We start from the raw sequence: 16,692 nt of genomic DNA on the forward strand, positions 1-16,692 counted from the left end.
CAATTTCGAAGAATTTGTACATCCCGACCTTAAAACTTGCGCACTCCATTTACTAAATGACCGTTCTAGTCGAGTAGCTCTCATTAATGGTAAGCGTCCCTAGACTCGCTGTTGATATTCCAACTGTTTGTTTGCAGAGTACGAAATACAAGAGCTGTATGCAGCGGCTTTGTCAACAGCCCGAGTTCTTAGAGGTAAGGTCCATTTATCGAACAACTGAACAAGCTGAACGTTATACATTGCACAGCATTTAACAGTAAATTCCTAAACTTTTAGCAGCGAAAGGCTTATGTTTTGGGGGAAAATTGGTTGGATTTGACAGTAAAAAAAACTTGAAACACTAAGACAACTCCTCAACGATGTTTGTTTGGGGCTGTAAATTCTTTTTGTCAAACATTTTCACTTTGGCTTTTTTCCAAACTAACAAGTAGCAGTGGAAGCGCCCTTTTGTAAAGAGAGCAAACCTTGGTTTACTTCTAATCCCGGTTTGGCCTTGACTAAAGCTCAAAGATCGCTCATCCAACGTGATCTGAAGCAACTGGTCATAACAAGTTTGGTAGAAGAGGACCCACCTTGTGCGGGTTAGGGGAGTTATCGAAGACACCACCTGTCTCATGAACATTACCGACAAAATGACAAAAATCTATTTTGTGGTTTGGTGGGTCCTGTTCGAGTATAGTAGTTCTGATCACTTCCCTAATAGTGGTGTCACGTAATATTGTATCTTTGTATCATTCTAGTACGTGGACCTAATCTTACTCGATGAACGCGAATGTCTGAATGTGCGGGAGATCTATACCTTCCTTTGCTGTTTCTTTCCGAGGGTAAGAGAGATTCTCTTTTCCTTTTATTTTGAACAAAACTAGCAAGGAACAAAATTTAGATGGGCTAGTGTTATTATTGTTACATCAAGAGAGAAGAGAAGAAAAACGTGTGATGACTCTTGGTCATTCCTACTTTTATTTTCACAAAAAATAATGCAAATTTTAACCAGTGTCGTTATGTCATTGGTTTTCCGAAAAAATAAGTTTTCCTCAAGGCTCAGCCTCTTTCCCTGAACAGATATTGATGTATTCCCTCCAATAAACGGCTCTTTTTTGTTCGTTTGCCTTGTTTTGTTTTTGTGTTTATGGCGTTGTCCATTTTGTTCTTGTTTTCCGCCATAATTGACATCACAATACAGTATGTTGAATAATATTGTTGACTCACGATTTTATACATCCCGTGTATGGTCCTTTGTCCGGCCGGCTTGCTATGAAAATTATGAAAGCGTTTTTTCTTTTTTCTTATCCCTCCCCCCACAGGTCTCGAATCAAGTGCTTGTAAACCAATGGCATAACTTGGTACAGACCCTTGTAGCGACAGTGATTGCTGATAAACCTGTCGCGGAGAAAGCTAGTGATGCAGAGCTGTGTGTTATTGGTCGGAGACTCACTGCGGTAAGCTTTGTACAACGGTTAGGTAACTTAGGTTTCTATAGAAAACTAAGTGGTTCACTTGTGAAACGGTTTTACCAGACAATAGTTGCGTCGACATTCGTTGAGCATTTTGCAATCGATGGTTACTAATGTTGAGAACGTTTATAGAGCAGGGTTACTTTCAACACTGTTGAAGCGTCTCTTGCAGCGATGCTGAATGCAAATCACTTCAAACCAAGTTAAATTACTTTCTAAACACTGTTTTGACAAGCTTTTTTGCACTTTTAACAATTCTGAATTGCTGGATGCTGTCTCAACGTCTGTTTGGACCAATTTTAAGTGAATGGTAAGACCATTTCCACCACCCCTGATACGACGGTGACCCTGAGAAATACCATTACTTTCTATTAGAAACATTGGTTGCATGACTAAAGAGATTAAACAGTGAAATACGAGCGTGACCATGTAGTCACACAAATTCAAATTTCATATTGAGCACGCGCATTACACTAAGGCTGCCTCCTTCCCAAAGCTCCGCGTTGTCTTTATTCAAGAAAGGGTAAAATATTGTTTTTTGTTTTTTTTTTTATAATAATCATTTATTTGCAAAAAAATAATTACTTACATTACGGGCTAAATATATCACTAGACAATACAGTATGCAGTATAAAATAAAATACAGTATAAAATATTGTTACGTAGCGTAACTACGACAAATGACGTTCTCTGGTTTGAGGCAGTTATCACGTTGGGCAAAATCAGCCCAAACCCTTGCGCATTGTCACACAAGATTTTGTTTTAGTTCGAGTTTTGATAATTTCGGTGCGTCACTCTGTTCCTTTGATCAAAGTAGTAAAGTAATCAAAGTAGTCGCAGCTATTCATCTAATCCCAGCAAATGTAAATTAGACAGTGGACAATCCAAACTAAACTGCTTGACTCTGAAGATGACTTCCGCTCAGGTTGTCGAAACGTCAGTCCCATGTCACCTCAAACAGTCCTTCTCAGGTCTACACTCACCCGGATGATCATAATTTACGTCCTTATGACATGACTCCTGGGTTCAAACCATTTACAGATTTAAACCATAATTGACTCAAGTTAACTGTACCCCTTCGTAGGAACTCCGAGCAATGTCGTTGCTGTTCTCAGTGCGGCCGCCACAGAAGTCCGATGTCAGTCCGCTACTTCACCCGAGCCTTGAGGACCTGTTAGCAGTGTGTCGCAGATATCAGGCAAAGAAATCGGACGGCGTTAAGACAACGCGCTCTCCTAGCGAGTCGGAGCAGCAGCAAGAGGATGAAGAGTCCAAGGACATCAAGGTTGAAGGAGACGTGGAACCTGTGAAGAAACGCAGGAGGACTTTGGAGGGTGAAGAGCAAATAGGCTGTAAAGTGGAGTCAGCACCTGATGATACGCCAGGAACAAGCAGGGATGAAAGCACATCTGCGGGGAAAAAAGACAAAACGATGGATAGTGCACAGAAACAGAGTCAAAAGACTGGGTCAATATGGGGCTCAAAGCCGCCTGTCGACTGGGTTGACTCGCTGGTCAAAGCCATCCAAAGCGCTATTACCAAAGTTCCTGTATAGGTGATCGGCTAGAGTGAATGGTGAATTAATGAGAGCCAGTGCAAAGGAGCGCTGTTGCTCAAGTCGACAAGATGCACTGTGAAACGAGACCTAATTTCGTACTTTGGAAGAAGTACGGCGCGTGGAGCATTGTTGTCACATCCATGTAGAGTCTGAACAGGTTTCGATTGAAATCAGGGGACGAAAGTTCGATTTTAGTTTGATAGAAACTATTTGAAGAGATTGAAATTCAGTTGGATCTCAAGAATGTTTGCAATTGCGTGAAACGCAGTGTTGGATAATGACATGTAATATCCCAGTGCTCTTCTAAAAGAGTCATCATTTGGAGCTGCCCTCATTCCAGCTCTCTTCGCCCTTAATTCAGAGATGGTTTAGTGGGATAGTCCTAATAGTTAGAAAGCAAATGGCAATGGCAGGGATTTCCAGACACTCTTCTCTTAACCCTGCCTTCTTTTGTTCTAGTATTATTGGGGTTGTGATGGAGCTTCTGTCCAGTCTACAGGCATCAATTCACTCGGAGCTTCTTCGTCTGTATTTGGGAGCAGGAATTTGTCGTAGAAGACCCTGTCCTCGCTTGCACGTTTTTATGTCACTGTAGTTTTGTTTGGAGATGGAGTTGTCGTTGTCTTGTGGGCGGTAAAAACACCATGGCGTTTGCTCACATGAAATAATCGAAAACGGAGAAGAAGAAGCATTTTCCATCGTTTTCAATTATTTGCAGTACGTGCGGACAGCAAAACGAATGCTATGAAACTGTCTACAAGTAGACAAACTCCTTTCAAGAATCTTCGTTTCAAACGAAAATGAGCCAAAACGTTTTTGTTTGGGTGTCTAGTTTATAATGAATGGCACAAATAATTGTCAGGTTAATTTATTTACTGGTTTGCCAAGCCTTTTAGTTTAACGCGATGGATGAAAATCCTTGGCAATTTGTTTATTAACCTGTTCAATTGGAGGATACCGAAATAGTGGACTATTAGCAAAATGGATATTTAGTGATATTTACCGTGATGTCAGTTTATCTTGTAAATATCCACCTCTTCTACCTTTAATTGGGAAATAATTGTTGGCACATTTGCTATCGAGCTTACCTTGTCAGTGTAGCTCGATAATTCGTTTAAGTCTTGATATACTGAAAATGTTTGATCGTGAATTCAGAGTGATGTGTCGGGCTTTCCAAAACCGACCCTTGTCTCATTAAACATAGAATTAGATGAATTACAACATTAAACTTCTACTCAAAGGTGTTTGTCTTTTCGATTGTTGCATTTAAGTTTATTTATTTATTTATTTTTTTTTTTTTTTGTCACATTTTGCAGATCAAACGCCCTTTTCTCATAATCCTGAAGGTTTGGCGTGGGACCTTTGCCCGCGCTGGTTAACCTCGTTTGCCTCTTTTTGTCCTTAGAAATTTCTACGAAAAGTGTTCATATTTACAATTTTTTTTTTCAATTTTGTTATTCAATAGTATCTATTTATTTTTACAAATAGGCACCTTTCGAAACATTAAAATTGAACTTGATGTGGAAGTCTAGAGGACACAAACAACTGAAATGAATAAACATGATAATAGAATTTTCTCTGTTTGTGCCCTCTTAGCCTCATTGTCGAGCTGAATTTTAATATATCAAAAGGAGTCTGACTTTATTAATTTTCTACTGACACATTTTGGGCTTTTTGGTGGTGTTTACTTTAACACTTTGTTACGCACCCCCTGATACCATCACTATCCTTAGCCTTTTCCTTAAGGCCTTACCGTTTACCTACAAAATTTATGTTAAACACTGCAAGGCCTTATTTAGTAAGTAAGCCTTGAGACAGATGGTACATTGGAGGCTATTGCTCAAGGCCAAAAGACTGTCTAAAACTGAGCAGTTGGGTGAGAAGAAAAGCTTTAAATGCAAATGTGTAGCTTTTAGGACAATTTGTCAGCCGCAAACACTATCATTGGATATATCAGTAAGCTGGAAAGGGGTTTCTCTTGGGACAACAACAACAAGCTTTTTTTTCCCCATTCGGTCACATTACAGTTATTATGCTTAATTAATTATTTTAAAAAAAGAGGGGGGGTTGGCTACCATACAGTTAAAGGAGACAGGCAATAATAATAATAATTTATAACACGCAAGTTATCTATACTTTTGGCAGCCAGTTTTACAAGAAATTAACAATAGAATAATGTGACCCTCCAATAGGTGATCAACAGCCACTGATGCTTATGGTGAAGTTGCCCATAAGCCAGAACCTCTATCTCTCATACTAAGTCAATGGAGAGAAAAGAAATCTACGGGTACATGGTTAACTCAGGGAAATAATGTAGATTGGGGCTCTAGTTACATCGCTCCTGTCATGGCATGATTGCCAGTAATCCCTTAAAGGGGAGTTACACCTGAACGCCATTTTTCTGCCACTTGACGTGGCTTTAATGGAAATATCTTGTTCACGTTTCAAGCAATCCAAAAATCCTTTCATGATATCGTGAACCTGTGTTGTGGGGTATTGTGAATTTTTGGGTGATTTTTTGGATATATTTGGGAGGAGTAGTTTTACTAGAAAGATTGGTAAAATTAAGAGAAATAAGAAACATTGAAGATTTAGTGAAGTTTTAAAATTGGAATTTGTAGTTAATAATTAATAGATGGATACCGAGTTAGTCCATTAGCAACCTGGAGTGCTCTTGCGTAGGTATCAACTGTCTGCTAGTGTTCCAAAAATCATTTTCTTTCCTCTATCCCTTCTTAAAACCTCTTCAAATAATTTCATTCAAATTTAGGTGTATTGTCACACCTTTTAGGGGTTAAAATTCATGGCTTGGTACCCCTTGGGATGCTAAAATCTAAAATGACCTCAGCCCATCAGAGGTATTGTGGCACGTTTTAGGGTATTGAACTGAATAATATGAGAGGAAGTAAATGTCAGTATACTGATGGTACCTGTCAGGGGTAAAAAATTATACCATGCCCACAAATAGAATTCTGGTACCTTTTGGGGGTTCTTTTTAAAATTTATGATGATCACCTCCCGTCACTTTTAGATGGGAACTCCTTCCCCATGGGATAGAGTTAACTATTTTAGTCTGAAGTAAGAGAATGGACATGGATTTTAGGGGCGATGTCTGACTACAGGCTTCTGCAGGCTGGATCAGAACACTGGTATTTGAAATAATTATTATTGCATAGGTCTAAAAGGCTGGTTCCGAAAGCAGGCATTGAAATATTTTGACCTGAAAGGCTGATTCTGAAAACAGTTATTCAGGACGGTGCCTACAAATACCGAAGTATTTTTGTGTGGTTTATGACTATGTAGGAATAGCAGATCTTAGCAAGGGCTATTGGAATCCTAATTTAAGAAAATTATGGGTAGCCAGGCATTTTCAGAAATAAATAAGCAACAATTATTCTAAAGAGCAGTAAAATACAAAGCAATGTATGACATTGTTTTCCAAATTGAAGTTGTATTATCTCTGAAAAATGCATGGTTATTTCCAATTTTCTTTTTGGGTACTGAAAGCACTTGTTAAGTTCTGCTTTCTCCAGTTTTAAACCACGCAAAAATATCCCTGTATTAGTAGGCACCATGCACCCATAGGAAACCCGGGTATCTCGAGATGCACAAAACGCATGCGCAGTAACAAAAGTAGGCACCGTCCTTAAGATATTACATATTTTTGTCTGAAAAAGGGTAAGGGTTTGGAGGACCCCTCAGCACACTCCCAACCAAAAGCCTGAGTACTACCCTTCTGGTTAATGATCCTGTGTGTGTTTAAAGCCTAATAAGGGATATTGTTTTTATAACCTCAAATATTTTCATTGTAAGTGCACATAGGATGTGTTTGACTAAAAGCATATGTTCGATGTTGACATATTAGATTTTTTCTGTTTCAGTATCCCTTTTAACAAGACAGCATGAAATGTTACAGTTAAGCATTGTGGCAACAATATTTTCACTGTCAGGTGTTGCATCATCACACTCATAAATTTTTATGGCGCTAAATTGGCAGAATTTGTTAAAGTATCAGCACATTTAATCTTTGGTGGCCATCTCCTTACTCTCATATATATTGTTCGATCAAGTTGTCATGTTGCAAGAGCAAATTAAATGTTGGTAACTATTGGAGATGCATAAAGGTTGGCATGCCACAAAATGAAATGGGTAAAGTCGTACTATGAGCCTCAGTAGCCCACTTGTGTCCAGAAATGCACAAGTAGCCAACTCAGTGAAGCTTAAGCTAATCTGATGTCAGTAGCATAATAAAACAAGGAGAATTGCCACAAGATCTGCTTTTCCCGCATAGTAATAGACCGCACAAAAATACTTCGGTATTAATAGGCACCGTCCTTAAGAACACAACAATGCAGACACTAACCTAGCTTCAATCCAACATGCCAACCCTCCAATCTTCCGACTATCCGATTGAAGGCCCAGCACGCTAATTTAACAACAACAAAATAAAATAACTTAAACAAAATGTAATAGTAACACAAAAATGTAATTATAACTTTTTTATGTGATACAGTATTTAAAAATTGAAGTGTTACAATGATACTTGGTAAAACAAGAAAAGTAAAACTAATAAAAAGCAGATGTGATTGTTACATATTATATCATATCTTGACGCCCACTACTGTACTGTTTCAGTAGTAAATATTTATATGCTCTATTACTTATTTCCAATATGAAATTTTTTGTTTATTTTATTTTATTAAAAAGTTATGAGAAACTTTAAAAAGTCCATTGACCTATTTTGCTTAATTATCTGTTACTGAATATTGAAGTCATTCATTCTAAGCAGATTCAGAGCCACCTTAAATTTAAGGTGGTGACTGAATTCCTTCCTACGATTTGTTGTATAATGTTGTGTCTCATCACCCTGATTACCATTTTAAGGGGTACATGAAAAAAAAAGCCCTAAGTGACACCTGATAGACTGCTGGATTCTCTTAACAAATTTCCTTGTTCTACCTTCTATGATACAAAGGAGAATTTAAGGTGAGATCAAGAATCACTTAAAGCTTTATTCCATGCATCCCTTCATTTGATAGTAAAAAATGAGGGTCACTGTCAGCTTGTTTTTGAGTTATAAAAAATAAAATTAGGGCTCTTTTTAACAGGTTGCTGTCACCATGGTAACCTATTATGTAAAAAAATTACCATATTTGTTTACCAAGGTTTAGCTATCTCTTTGATACCTGGATTATTGTAGTGTAAACTGGTAATATGGAGTGGTAGTAATAATCTATATGATAAATGCTTGGAAGCATTGTAAACCACCTTAAATATGTACAGTGTAATTAAAGAAAAAAAGGCAAGATCATGAATAAATTTGCATGATACATTTAACCAAAAATGTCAGGTTTCGTAGAGCTCTGCTTTCAATTTGAGGAAAAAACAGGTTTGTCAAGGGAATGTTAATTCAAAGACTGATACAAGAATGCAATTGCCAGGCCGCTAGGAAGCTGATGTATCCTTTCTACAGGTCTGAATTGTCTGATAAACATTTCCTCTCAAGAATCTCCCAAGGTAATTCCTAGTCCTTTGACCTTTTGCTGTTTATTTTGAGGTTAATAAAGCTTGCATTTCTGCCTCCAATTCTTCCATTTGTCTTCTATGTTCTAAGGTGTTAATTTCCCATAACACACATCTATGAAGATTTGCAAAACAAGCCTCGTACACAGGCTTTTTCCATCCGTCTCCAACATGTTCACAGGTAACAGGTATGCTTGATTTCTTCTTCCATTCATTTTCCTCAGAATGAAACACTTCCACTGACAACTCTCTTGCTCTCTTGTTATCCCTCAAGCCACCAACAACATAGAGAGCTCCTTTAAAGCACACCATGCTTGCAGAATGACGAGGCACATTGAGACTTGGAATCACTTGCCATTCATCCGTTGATGGACTGTACAGCTCACATGTGTGAAGTACCTTATAATTCCTGCCTTTCCTTTGCAGTCCACCTGCTACATAGATCTTTCCGTTCATGGCTGCTCCAAAAGCATCATGTCTTGGTTCATTCATTGCTGCAACATTTTCCAAATGTTTTGGTTGGCAAAACCGAGCAACTGAACGTGTTCCCGTTATCCCTGCTTCCCCACGATTAGTTCCACCAATTATGTAGAGGTGTTGCCCATCACCAACACCACAAGTTCCCCAACGATTTAAAGATACCGGTAACACTTCCATAATGATTGGTTCCCATAAGTTGCCCTCAGGATAATATTCATGGATTGCATCTTCTTGATTATTTCTTTTAACTTCTAAAACATAAATGTACTTATTTATTACTGATGCACTAGATATTCTCTCTTTAAAATAACAATCTGAATGACCTATTGCTCCCCAGGAATTAGTTGTAGAAATATAATATTCAGTAACTTTCATGTCTCGTCTGTGCCTTAAGTTGTTTGGGCTGAAAATAAAAACCTTGTCTCCAAATTGTATGACACTATGATCTTCATGATCAAATATCATGTCGTCCAACTGGTACCACATGTCTTCTGAAGGAACATAACAAAATGACATAATTCCACCACTGACAAAAATCACATCGGTGTGTGTCTCAAGGCATTTTCTTGCAGACTTGGGAACACATTCTGTGTTAGAGGGAATGACAATTCCTTTCATGCCAGCCAGCACAAAGTTTAAACATTCATTATTGCCTCTTACAAGTTCATCTTTCACCAATTCATTGAATAGAAATTTGTGAGATAATGATAACAAACGAACTTCATGAAATAAGTCAGGAAAACTACTTTCTCTCTCACTCTTGTCGTGGTGCACCCACTTAACAATTCCATTAAAAATGTCTTTCTCATCTTTGACAATGGCATCATCACTAGACACCCATTCCATGACTTGTGTTACATCAAGGTTTAGAAAATCATCTGTTTCCATGACAACACTAAAGTTTGAGTGGATTAACTCACTTGACTTGTCCTTTAGTTCTATGGACTGATACTTGATGGCAAAATAATAATTGAAAACACAGTTCTCGGTTGTCACAGTATCCTTTACGAAATTACCAGCTACTGTTTTTAAGCCTGGTAGTAGAAGATAGTCTGCAATTGCAAACAAATTGTGGGCGCTTTCAACGGTAACTGAGACATTTCCAGTGTAAATGTACTTTAGCACTTCTTCCATGACAGTCGGAGTAGCTTCTTCAAGCTCTATTCTGATCAGCTGTTCGTTGCTTTCTCTCATGTTACTTTTTAGAAGTGAAAGGAAGAACGGGCTTGCAGCAGCAAGCATATCTTTGTGGGCTTTAAACTCTTTGTCTTTTACTGCGATTGTCACATCGCAGAAACTATCGTTTCTTCTCAGGGTGTCGAGACGCTCGGTAAGCTCTTGACGATGCTGTGAAGGGTCTGCCGTGCCAGCTGTCATGGGCTCAGATAGGTCCGCCATGTTGCCCGCTCTGCTCCGTGAGCCTCGACGTCAAATGCGATTGAAAGGAGATTGGGTCGACTGTGAAAAGAAATAAGAAAATTTGGGAACAGGGAATAGGGAATAACAGCTCATGATTTTTCTCTTGCAGGGAATCAAAACCCGGCATCCAAATTTATTTATTTATTTATTTATTTATTTATTTATTTATTTATTTATTTATTTATTTATTTATTTATTTATTTATTTATTTATTTATTTACCAATATAGAAATTGTGATGTTGCTATCATCACCCAATCCAACGAGAGCGACTGGAATTATTCAAGTTTCATTAAAAACAATCAAGAAATATTGCTAGATCTTGCTGATTTCGCTTTGAAGGAGAACATCCAGAGGACAATTTAATCGGGCGGGTTCCCATTTTCTCGGGCATTGTAGTAATTAACAATTATTCTATGAGCGCGCGTTGGATATGAGATGGTAAATAGCCAACGAGGCGCGAAGCGCCGAGTTGGCTATAACCAATCTCATATCCAACAAGCGCGAATGGAATAATTGTTTTATTAAATTCTCCCCGTTTGGATATTGACGTTAAAGTTTAAAGAATTTTATTTTAAGTAAAAATTTCTGTTAAATTTAAACGACTGGACGTTGAGGCAACTTCCGACCAAAGCGCGCGAAACTTAATGATCACATGACACGCACAGCTCTTTGCGAACGGAGTTGAATGAAAAATCGAAAGCGAAGTAGATGGGACACAGCCGGACATATCAAATTCAAGAAATGTTCAAGTGTACGAGTAACAACCTTTCTGACACAAGCATTTACGTGCTTTTGAAGTTCCAGCTGATCGAGAAGCGTAACAGTTTTGCACATTTGAGCAAATGTGAGGTGCCAAGCGAAGGAAGGGATCAACGATCACATTTTTTATGCTGAACTGAATTCCTCGCAGACGTTTTTAAACACTTAAGGCAAGCCGAGTCCAAGAATGCGAGGTACAACCTCACTGAGACAATCATTCAGTGCAAGTTTTTTAAACTTCGAGCTTATCGAGAAGCGTAAGAGCTGTGCACATTTGTGCAAATGTTTTGCTGAGTGGTGCCGAGCGACGGAAACAAACATAATGGCCGCCGCTCGTACGGATTTCATGGATGAACTTTTGTAACTGGAGTCCTCGTAAATGCGTAGAAACAGAAAGGCAGGCATTAAGCTCTTCTTAAGAAGCTTCTTCGATCGGTTTTAACCTCTTACCGCCAGGATTTGCAAGCCATCCTGTAATTTTTTAAGGTGAACAGTTGTTATTGTTGTTGTTGTTGTGTGATCTAAATCGTAAAATCGTGCAATTTTTTTGATTTGAAAGGAATCTTCGGAGATACATACCATTAAATAGTGTCAGGCCGAACTTTGTGGCTTTTATTGTTGTCATTGTCTGGTATTTCTCTTCTTTTCTTTTTTTTATCTCCATTTTTCTGAAGAAACTTTCGCTTCCCGCCGAAAAAAGTTTTTTAACTTAGCGACACCTGGGGCAATCGTTTTCCATATAAGGTCAAACTAAGGTATATGAGCTGATAACCGGGATTTAGTGAACCAATCAGAACGCTAGAAATGCAATATCCGAGGCTGAGAATTTAATAATGCCTGATATCCCATCTCTGCTAAGCCAGTCAAAGCTCTGAAATGAAATGATCCAGTTTTTTATAATTACAAATGCATCTCGCATCTCACATTTGACGCCTCATTGATTCCACACAAAGTGTATAGTACGCGAACAGACTCACTTGTAAGTACAATGTAGACAAAAAGAGGATAATGGTTATGTATTTGTATACCGCACGTATCACATAGTCTCATGGCGGTTAAGAATTCTTCTGTGAGATCGGACGTCAGCATGTAAAGGCGCCACTGGCAGCAGCTATCAGTCCATTGTTTTAATCTCACCCATCCACCCAACCAACGCATGATTGTGAAAGACAGATGAAATCAGATATCCAGATAGACCACCACAATGTACAATGCACGCAGTTTGTTTATTGAAAAAATTGATAGTTTAAATTACAATTATAACTCTGCTGCTGTAATAATAGCTTCTTCATAGGAAGGGATAGTCACATCTCACTGTTGGAGGATTTCTGCATCGACGTCAGCCAGTTTCTGCTTTAAGATGCTATCTTCTCTTTCGCAGTTTATTAAGCGCGCGGCCTGACAAATGCTTCTTCGGTAATGAGCCAACTGAAAATATCAAGAAGGATGAAACAAAGCATAAGTTCGAAGATATCAGAAGATACCATTATGGCAATTTTTTTATACCGCATTTTATCTTATTTATTTATTTATTTATTTATTTATTTATTTATTTATTTATTCATTTATGTTTTTATTTTGTTATTATTATTATTATTATTATTATTATTATTATTATTATTTATTATTATTATTATTATCATCATCATCATTATCATCATCATCATCATCATTATTATTATTATTATTATTATTATTATTAGTAGTAGTAGTAGTAGTAGTAGTAGTAGTAGTAGTAGTAGTAGCAGTAGTAGAAGTAGTAGTAGTAGTAGTAATAGTAGTTTTTAAACAAATGTGTTTAAGTATTAACTTTTCTTGTAGCTTTTATTTTCGTAATATACCCTTCCGTTTGACATTGTAATTGTATGAAATTGTAATTGTATCCGTCGTCGTGTTCTTATCTTCTCTTTTGATTTCATCTTGTAAAATATTAACTGAGGAGACATAATTAATATAAGCTTCATAATTTCCTTTAGGTCTCCTCGCCATTGTTACATCTATTTTTTTTTTCTATATTTTTTTTTTGTTTACATTGTATTTGTGGTGTGGCAAAATAAATAAATAAAATAAAAATTATTATTATTATTATTATTATTATTATTATTATTATTATTATTGTCATTGTTATTGTTATTGTTATTGTTATTGTTATTGTTATTGTTATTGTTATTATTATTATTATTATTATTATTATTATTATTACTATTATTATTATTATTGAAATAAGCGTATCATTCAGTGCCATCGTTAAACGTAGCGCCTTGTGTTCCAGCGAGTGAAAAAAAAAAGATAGATTTGCTCTTTGTATTATATCAGCAATTAATTCTTTTTTTAAAAAAAATTAGCGTAAACTACAATTGTGTTTTGCCTTTTCAAACATATAGAGTGAATTCCACCTCCTCTAAGCTCACACTGCACTATTTCTAACTCCGTTTAAGAGAGGTTGATGGCTTTAACAGTTCCCATGACCCCAGTGCAAGTAGATGCTCTTCGAGCCGGCAGATGCCTAATTGAAGAAACACGGTAGTTGAATCATCTTTGCTATTGACGAGCACCTCCGCTTGAAATACATTTTTAAGCCTGACCTACAGGTATTGAACATCTCAATGCTAGAATGCCTTAAGTCCACGTCGTTTCCACTTGTGGAAAAGTTGTGGATTCGTGACCGATTCAACTTTTAATTGGCACCACAATTTGCTCAACTGTTTATTCTCAAAAGGAAAAATTTGCGATGTAAACTAGCGGGATGGAGTCAAGAATTCGGCCCTGCTTTGAAAACGGCAAATTCTAACTGAAGATAATACACCTTTCTGTCGAGGAATTTATTTGACTGTGGCAAAGAAAAACATTTTTATCAAACAAAGGAAGATTAAGTTTGTCATCATAAAGTAGCGTTAATCCAAAAAAACAAAGTCAAAAATCTTCTAGATTTCGTTGCTTGATGAAGTTGGAAAATTTACCTTCGTTTTTGGACAACTCTTACCCACGTTGCATGGCGGCCATGGAACCATGGCCTCTGCAGATTGATGATAAACGGACAGTAAAACCAGTGAAACAAAGATGTAAGGGAAAACCAGGGAGGTCAAGAACTTCATGGCGATCGTAAGTAACAGCTCGGATCAAATTCGAGTATGGAGTGCTATAGTAGAATCCCCAGTGTGATCCGTTTTATACCGCTCTTCGGAATCAATTAATTCACAATGTTTTGGCTTGCGTGTAATTAGTTGTATAAAGAGTCGCAAATAGCCTTGTGGCGAAAATTTATTGTTTGTAGTTGTCACGTTCAATGTTTTATTTTTTTAGCTTTATTATTTTAAAATTTAAGTTACAGCTGCTAACGCAATAAGCCAGCGACACGCATCGTGATTTTATACGCCGATCGCGTCAAATTTGATCGCAAGCGATTTTTGCCACCGATTGATGCGGACACTCCCGGCGATTTTTTTCGCCGATCGCGGTGATGTGGCAGTTTTAAAAAATCATGTGATAAAATCGCCCAACCTGATGGGTTAACTTTATTGGCGATTCGCAGCAATAAACGTAGAAAATCGCAATCGCTGCGCCGGGCACACCTTGCGATTTTCGCTGATCGCGGCGATCGGCGTATAAAATCGCCAAGTGTGTCGCTGGCTTTAGATTTTAAACAGTCAGCGCGCGCTAGGAAAACGTTTCAGACTACTTCAGCGCCACGACTAACAAGGGGTAATAGTTACCAGCTATTAAAAGAAAAAACAGAGAAAACATTACGGGAGTCTCATGTTTGTCGTTTGCCGTAAACGCGATCCTAAATCTCTCTATTGTTATCAGTAAAATTATACGCAGGGCTTTATTACCCAAACAGAAAATGGTTTGAAGACGATAAAAAAACAGAAAACAAAGCAAGGAAAATAATAATGATTTTATTAGTGCTCGTTTAAATTTATTTTAAAAAGGCAATTTTTCTTGCCAGGATGAGAAAACGACAAGTAAACTTCCTTTGTCCTAGCAACAGCTAAAAACGCGACTGTGATATCTCTGAGTAGCGTGAGGAGAAAGTTCCATTCTCATTCTTACAACACAAAAAGCTATCTTAAACCATGATTTACCTTTTGGGATTCTCTTTATGTTTTAGTTGTGTTTCTTTATATGCGAAATATCCGATTACTCAGTCTTTACTAGTCGCATGACTTCAAACATCTGTTTACTTATCGCGTGGTCAATTATTTTGATTTTTTTTTTTTTGCGTGTTTTCAGCATCCAGATCAAAACTGACCGTGTTCGAAATTAAAAGTTAAAAATGGCAAATTTAGAGCAATTTTACACCGATATCAATTATCTTTGCGTAGTATTTTAAATTTCGCAAGCTTCTTCTTTTGTTTAAAATCAAAATTAAATTAAAATTTGTCTCATTCCGTGAGCAGTTAACTCAATATAGACAGCTTTTTGTGTCAGTAAAGTGAAATTAAGCCCAGCGGTAAGTGACTGTTTGGAACATAAAAGTGATGCTATATAAAAGTAATTGAGAACCAATTATATTGGTTTTAAAATAGACGTTATTGTTAAGTTTGTATCTGTCAACCAAGCAGAACTTTACGTCTTTCTGTTAACAGCTGTAGACTTACATCTCGGAGAAGAGAAAACAGCGACCCATTGCAATCATCGTAGTTTTATAGTTAGGATAGTGCGTCCAATAGAGTGTTTTCATTCACGTGACCACCGGCCATATTGGTTTACTGAAACAAAAGAAAGTATTTGCAAAAAAATAGAGTTCAATTCCCAGAGGTTTAGTTTGGGACACCAACATGCTCCCGAGAAATTGATAAGTGTTAAAATGGCAGATCTAGACATGCGAAAACTGCAAACAGTTTGCGGTGCACGCAATGGAGAACCTATACGTTTCAAAACCGCGACTCTAAAATTCTCAATCGCTTAAGAAATAGGTTATAAAAATTAACGAAAGCGATCTCATAGATACTGACTAAAAGAGCAGAATCAGTGAAAAGTTCTCAATTTCTTATCGTTGTCATACCGTACAGTTATCATAGTTTAGCTAAAAGGGAAATTTGTGGGAATTTCTCAAGACCGATTTCTCGCAAAGAAGAGTGGCTCATTGCGTTCGACGTAGAAAGAACGCACTCCTTATGCATGCACATTAAAGTCGAGATTGTACGGGACAACGTTGAATGAATGAATGGTCTTGGGACGCGTATCTGGCATCCCCCGCAGATATTGCAGGGGCGGATGGCATCATCACCGACTTGGCAGAGGAGAGAGAGCCTGCTGACATCGAACGCACTCCCTAATGTTAGATTATTAATTGCAGCTAGTCTATAGCCGAGTCCCGTAGGCGTTTTAGGGGAATACAAAAAGGAGGACATATAACAAGCTTCAGAAGACCATAAGACTTGTCAGTACAAGAAAGCCTACTTGTTATTTAATGGTGATTAATTCCGTTATTTAAAAATGTACAGCGTACACGCGCCGTAAAAAATTCTGATTCTGAAGAAGAAAGACCTAA

The 16,692-nt window shown here is 37.5% G+C and overlaps 2 protein-coding genes and 1 long non-coding RNA gene across 3 annotated transcripts in view; 1 reads left to right on the plus strand and 2 right to left on the minus strand.

The window, feature by feature from the left end:
• Nucleotides 1–4,256, plus strand: part of LOC146459347 (ubiquitin carboxyl-terminal hydrolase 34-like) — a 65,056-nt gene extending 60,800 nt beyond the window's left edge. The window contains exons 68-71 of the mRNA XM_085089649.1: nt 138–194; nt 741–824; nt 1,305–1,439; nt 2,539–4,256. Coding sequence (XP_084945775.1) covers nt 138–194; nt 741–824; nt 1,305–1,439; nt 2,539–3,009 — 747 coding nt within the window. The 3' untranslated portion in view covers nt 3,010–4,256. The remainder of the gene's footprint in view (nt 1–137; nt 195–740; nt 825–1,304; nt 1,440–2,538) is intronic.
• Nucleotides 4,257–7,353: 3,097 nt separating this feature from the next.
• Nucleotides 7,354–10,424, minus strand: LOC146459348 (kelch-like protein 7). Its single transcript, XM_085089657.1, has one exon. It carries the CDS (start codon nt 10,411–10,413, stop codon nt 8,560–8,562), a length of 1,854 nt encoding a protein of 617 aa, XP_084945783.1. The 5' UTR covers nt 10,414–10,424; the 3' UTR covers nt 7,354–8,559.
• Nucleotides 10,425–12,402: 1,978 nt separating this feature from the next.
• LOC146459349 (uncharacterized) lies at nt 12,403–14,398 on the minus strand. The gene is made up of 2 exons (XR_014858010.1): nt 14,156–14,398; nt 12,403–12,623 (listed from the first exon to the last, which is right to left on the minus strand). It is a non-coding gene; the product is annotated as an uncharacterized LOC146459349 (long non-coding RNA).
• Nucleotides 14,399–16,692: the final 2,294 nt, after the last annotated feature.

This window comes from Pavona decussata, unplaced genomic scaffold (genome assembly GCF_977016875.1).
Source record: "Pavona decussata unplaced genomic scaffold, jaPavDecu1.1 SCAFFOLD_220, whole genome shotgun sequence".
Taxonomy (NCBI): Eukaryota; Metazoa; Cnidaria; class Anthozoa; order Scleractinia; family Agariciidae; genus Pavona; species Pavona decussata.

Excerpts from the sequence above, each read along its gene's own strand:
- LOC146459348 (XM_085089657.1), bottom strand. The coding sequence starts at position 10,413 with ATGGCGGACCTATCTGAGCCCATGACAGCTGGCACGGCAGACCCTTCA.